General features: G+C 37.2%; 1 protein-coding gene across 1 annotated transcript; it reads right to left on the bottom strand.

The window, feature by feature from the left end:
• Positions 1-1651: 1651 nt before the first annotated feature.
• On the bottom strand, positions 1652-4143 carry LOC122274680 (putative receptor protein kinase ZmPK1). Its single transcript, XM_043083695.1, has 2 exons — positions 3084-4143; positions 1652-2982 (listed from the first exon to the last, which is right to left on the bottom strand). Exons 1-2 carry the CDS (start codon positions 4141-4143, stop codon positions 1742-1744), a joined length of 2301 nt encoding a protein of 766 aa, XP_042939629.1. The 3' UTR covers positions 1652-1741.
• Between the last annotated feature and the right edge of the window lie 1857 nt (positions 4144-6000).

A 6000-nucleotide genomic window follows, 5' to 3' on the forward strand; every position in this document is an offset into this window, starting at 1 on the left:
CTAAGTAATTAAACTGTTCTTCCTCAGAAAAGAAACAGCGCCGCACCAGGTTTTCTTCTTCCCTCAAGCACGCAGCACATCTACTGATGGCATTTCATGGTGGTCCTTGCCGGCGAGGAGGAGAACGGCAAGGCATCCCCAGCCTCCATCCGCCGCCGAGGTCCACCTCCTCTCCAATTTCAATTTTTTTTTTTTTTAATCACAGAACCTCTGTGGCAGTGGGCTTTTGAGCCCTCTGCCGCCGTTACAGAAACTCCGGCGAGGAGTTTCTCAGCCTCCTCGCCGCACCATCCTTCTCTCTCTCTCTCTCTTTTTTTTTTTTTTAGAGATCTAAATGATGCGGCCACCGGGCTTTGAAGCCCTCTGTGCCGCCGTCACAGTGGCATCGTGAAGGAGGTTCTCCGCCTCCTTCCGGCGCAAAACACTAATATTATTCGGATTTTCATCTGATAAACAGTTTATAATATCTAAAATTGAAACAATTTCATATGCATAATTATACAGAAATTCACATATGCAATTTCACATATATATCTATATATATATTTCATATACAGATTATGAACATCACTGTGATAATATTACACAGAATCAAAATTATAATTTTATGCATGTGTGGCGTTGATGCATAATATCGGTACAAGCAGTATATATTTATCTTTCACAACCGAAAGAAATATTAAAGATATACGGCATGTGTAATATTATATCGAGATCATAAAAAATCTATAACCTAATGCTCTGATACCACATGTTAAATATTTTAACATGAACATTAATAAACGGATCTTCGATTTCATATGATCTACGATAATAAACAGTAATAAATAAATGCGTACCTTTCTCCATCAGTTTGATGAAGAATTAGATCTGGCTATGAGAGAAGGATCACCCTAGCAACTTCGCCTCACAAGTGTCTCACGATGGCAAAAGGCACTCTAATGTTGTAGGTGAGAACCCTTTAATCCCTCAGTGCTATTTATAGATTTCTGACCATCAAGAAATCTAAGAGTTTGTATCTGACTATAATTAGAGATAGAGTTTTAATCTTATCTCTTAGGATTTCTGTTATCCCGTTATCACTCATCTTTAATATGATAGACTTGAGCTATTTCAAATTCTATAAAGATGGGTGTGTGGGACATAGAGTTTAAATAAAACTCTTACAGACCATACCAAACCAACTTTAGGTAGGAAGTCTATTTAAAAAAAAAAAAAAAACTTTAGGTAGGAAGTCTATCAAAGACAAAGAAGTCGACGTTAACAAGTTCTGCCCCCAACCTCAAGCAACTTTATAAGTCAACCTCATTAATTATGTAGCATATTTTCTAGACTATAAGAATATTATTAAATTTTTAATAAATATTAATAAGAGCAATATAAATTTATCTCAAAGAACATGTTTCAACCAGATTATACATTATCTAAGTTTATATGATAATAGAAAAATATCAATACACTGTAAAGATATCATGTTTCTAAAATATATATGATGTCCCCATGGCATCAATATACCACAAAATTATTATATTAGAGATATCACATGTTGTGGACTCCATAATAAATAACATGCTCACATTGAATTTTTAAAATTCATAAATCTTGTGAAGAGCTGGATCTGAGCGAACCAGATGGATTACAGTGTCTAATCTTCAACAATCTACTACGGTCCAGGAACATCTGTCCTTCATCAAACATTAAATAAAAAAAAAAAATGTTACATGATCTAAACTTTACGAAATTAATCAACCTTGTGCGACAGAAGCATCTCTACAACCTGCTTCATGGTGGGTCTATCATCCTTGTCTTCGGCCACGCACTGTAAAGCTACTTTAACCAGAAGTTCCAACGTAGCCATGTCATATTTTCCATCCATGCTGGGTTCTACGATTTCTTCAATCAACGACTCCCTTGAAGCAGCAATTTTATTCATGATTTCCTCCCTCAGTAACGTGACTCGCCTCCTATACTTTCTCACTCCTCTGTATTCAGAGTTATGCATGCCTGAGGGGCTGTTTCCAGTAACCATTTCCAACACAACGACTCCATAACTATAGACATCCACTTTAGAAGTGATGGGAAGATTGTAAACCCATTCAGGAGCCATGTAACCTCTGGTTCCTCTCATCTTAGAGAAGCTTGAACCATCAACCTCACCTCTATTTCGTAGTTTAGACAGGCCAAAATCTGCTATCTTTGGTTGATAGTTTGAGTCCAGGAGTATGTTCTGAGGCTTCACATCGCAATGTAATACCCATTCTAGGCACTCTTCATGCAAATAAGCTAGGCCTTTCGCTGTGCCCACTGCAATTTCAAACCTTTTTTCCCAATCAAGTGTATTTGAACTAAGAATTTTCGCCAAGGATCCAAGCTCCATGTACTCGTACACTAGAAGCCGGTGCTTCCCCTCTGCACAGTATCCCCAGATCTCGATCAAGTTCATGTGATTAAGCCTCCCAACGGTGTTTACTTCTGCTAGGAACTCTGCTTCTCCTTGGGTGGCATCGTTGAGGCGCTTGATTGCAGCTACCCGCTGATCAAGTAGTACTCCTTTGTATACTGCCCCTCCTGCTCCTTGTCCAATCAGTTCCCTGAAACCCTGCGTCGCCCTTTTCAGCTCAGAGAAGGTGAATCTTTTGAATCTAGTTGTCAGGAGGTATTCTTGTGCAGCTGGATCAGAATTTTTACTAGTCCTTGACAAGAAAACAAACACCAGGAAAATGCAAGTAACCTCTACACCACCCAAGATAGTGGCAAACCAAAGCAAAAGCTTCACCGTCTGATTTTCGTAAGTTTTTCTTTGTTGCGTAACTGGTTTGTATAAACATTCTAACCTTTGTTCTTTATCAGTCGTCTTGTTATAAACAAGACCAGCTTTGGGTAGCCTTAGATACAAATCTCCTTCGAAACCGGGTGAACGTCGTCCGTTGGCTAGAAGAAACTTGGGGTAACAATCATTGGCACCCGCACCATCCTGATGATCTGTGCTAAATTTAAATTGGAAACCTTTGCAATTACACCGTTTCAGGCATTCTTTTTGGCGGTTTGTAAGGTAACATTAGGTAGGAAGTCTGAATCAGAACCATAGAACTCGACATGAGCAAGTTGGACAAAGCTAGACTCATCACTTTGATTGCAAGAAAGATTGAATTCTGGTATACACCCATAAGTCCAGTCAGTCGGATCTTTCATCTTGAATCCCGGCAGGCAATTGCAGCTCCGACCAGAAGCATGATTATAACTACACAGACTATTGGGTCCACAGATTCCATGAATCCTGCATGGATCCGAGAATGCTTGCCATGTTACAACCCAATCCCTAGTCTCATTCATCTTTTGCAGGCTGTATAATCGCAGGTTGCCGTCAGTATCAAGAGTCAGTCGTCTGTGCAATACCAGAGGAAAATCTGTTGCTCGGAATTCAAACATGTCAGATGACCAGAAATAGCCCGATGCGTCTAGTACTGCAGCTCTACTATTGTTGTACCTAGACCTTTCATTTTCTGCAGGGTCAGTAAAGGATGGATCGGGCCAGTAGAGACTGGATATCGTCGGATCTTGGAAAAGCAGGCTGAGGACATTATCATTGTCGAAAGAGAGTTTGTAGTAGCCAGAAGAATAGTCACCTTGGCGTGACTTTGACACTAGGCTTGAAACCGAGGTTAGTGTTTGTCGAGGGAGAAGAGTATCTGTAGGTGAATCAAAGCTTTGCCAGATGACACCATTATGAGAGTTATAATGAAGAACGAGATTGCCTGTGTTTAGGAGCTGTAGCTGCAATTGGGAGGTCCGTGATGTGGTCAAGGCTGCCGTTTTAGTGGTCCAAATGATGTTACCAACAGAGTTTCTGAGGATAAGCTTGCCATCTTTCGAAAGTGAGATTGCCGAACCTCTTTCAACAGGATCGTCTCGGTTTGCCATCCAAACGACTGTGGGAACCGAGGATATTGTTAACCATATGGAAAAGCAGAAAGCGTTATCCCCAACGGGGAAAAACCCTGCAGAGAATTCACCACTCGCTGAAACTAAGTTGTCGCTTGGTTTCCCGACAGATAGAGATGAGCCTTGGAGAATGTCAAGCGCTTTAGATGAAGATAGAGGAGTTTGCAGGAGAAAAAGAAGAAGGAACGTTGAGATATCCATGGGAAATGCAAGAGTTAATTTCCTCGAGATCTTTCTACTTGCTGAAATTTTCTTATACTGCACTTTGAATTCCCACGACAAGAATTTGACCTATAATTTCCTCGAGATCTTTCTACTTGCTGAAATTTTCTTATACTGCACTTTGAATTCCCACGACAAGAATTTGACCTATTAGTTCCTGTTTGAAGACGCAATTGGTTTGGTCTCATCTCGAAATCTAAATGCAATCCAAACATTCTTATACTGCACTTTGAATTCCCACGACAAGAATTTGACCTATTAGTTCCCGTTTGAAGACGCAATTGGTTTGGTTCATCTCGAAATCTAAATGCAATCCAAACAAAATTATTTTTTATTTTTCTTTCATACTTTTTTATCTAATCCTTACTAATCATTTTAAAAAAATAAAAATTATTATTAATTATTATAACTTTCTCAAGTGTTCATATAAAATATAAAAAGTAATTCAATTCTTTTAAATTTTAAAATAAAAATAATATTAAAAAATAATATTCTAATAATATTTTAATTTTATAGTATTTTTATTCAAATTGTTTTCTTATTTTATAAAATTTTATAAAACATCTTAACTAAAAATGTTTCATTTTTATTTATAAATAATTTCATAACAATTATTTACAAACCATTTTATTACTATTCACATATTTTAATTATCATCCCATTTTCCCAGCATTTCTTAGAGTTTGTTCGTATGACTTAGGCATTAATTGCCCATCAATAATTTTTACTGATTCACTAAAACAAAAATTAGATTTAGTGACAGATGGAACTGTCACAAGAAATGAAAAACACGTCACGAAATACATTAGGTGACGGTTATAAACCGTCACCACCATCGTCATGAAATGTGCATCACATAATACATATGGTGACAGTTTACTGTACAAGCGTCACTAAAAATATTTTTAGTGACGGTTTGTGATGTGCCGTTTGAAATAACGTTCGAACGTTTTCTTTTCTGTGACGGTTAGAATCTGTCACAGAATATTACGTTCGAATGAAAAATATAACGTTCGAACGTAAACTAGACAAATTGGCATCCGAATGAGAGCAGGTAACGTTTGTTGATTATAGTTCGAATGTATCATATTTATGTTCGAACGCTTATAAGTTTGAACATTACGTTCGAAGTTAGATTCCAACGTAAACGAACCAATGTCCAAACGTGCTTATCATAATGTTCGGACGTTCATTCCAATATTAAGAAACTAGAGTTCAAATGCAAGAAGTACGTTCAAAGGTTTGGAACATTAAACATTTAAACATTCGAACGTTATGTTCATTTGTCGATGTAAACGTTCGAAGGTTATGTTATAATTTTGTGTGGTTACGTTCGAACTTGTGTTCGAATGTGGCATACTGTTCAAACGTATTTTATTTACATTCGAACGTACATATCAGAAATACTAAACTCATCCAATTAATAAACATAAAAATTATACCAATTGTCTCATATTACATAACATATTTCACAACCAACAATGTTTGCAACTGCTTTCTAAGTAGATATTAAAAATTTAATACACTAATAAAATTCATTTATTTTTCTTTCCTCATCCACCATGATTCTGTTGCAATGACATAACGCGCTCCATTTGCAGCATCATCTCCCGTTGCACTTGCTCTTGGACCTCACTACGTATTCTTTCCTCCTGGTGTTGAAATTAAAAGATGCAATTGGATCTACAATAGCCACGGTTCCACCTGATAAGGATGCAGCTGTTACATGAAGAATTCTGTTATGCATTATGAGCTGTCAATATTCTTTTATTTGTTTTTATCATTTACAATTGTAATCTATAAATAGACACACACAGACTGTGTACAATGTAAGAA

Source organism: Carya illinoinensis, chromosome 8 (genome assembly GCF_018687715.1).
Source record: "Carya illinoinensis cultivar Pawnee chromosome 8, C.illinoinensisPawnee_v1, whole genome shotgun sequence".
Lineage (NCBI taxonomy): Eukaryota > Viridiplantae > Streptophyta > Magnoliopsida > Fagales > Juglandaceae > Carya > Carya illinoinensis.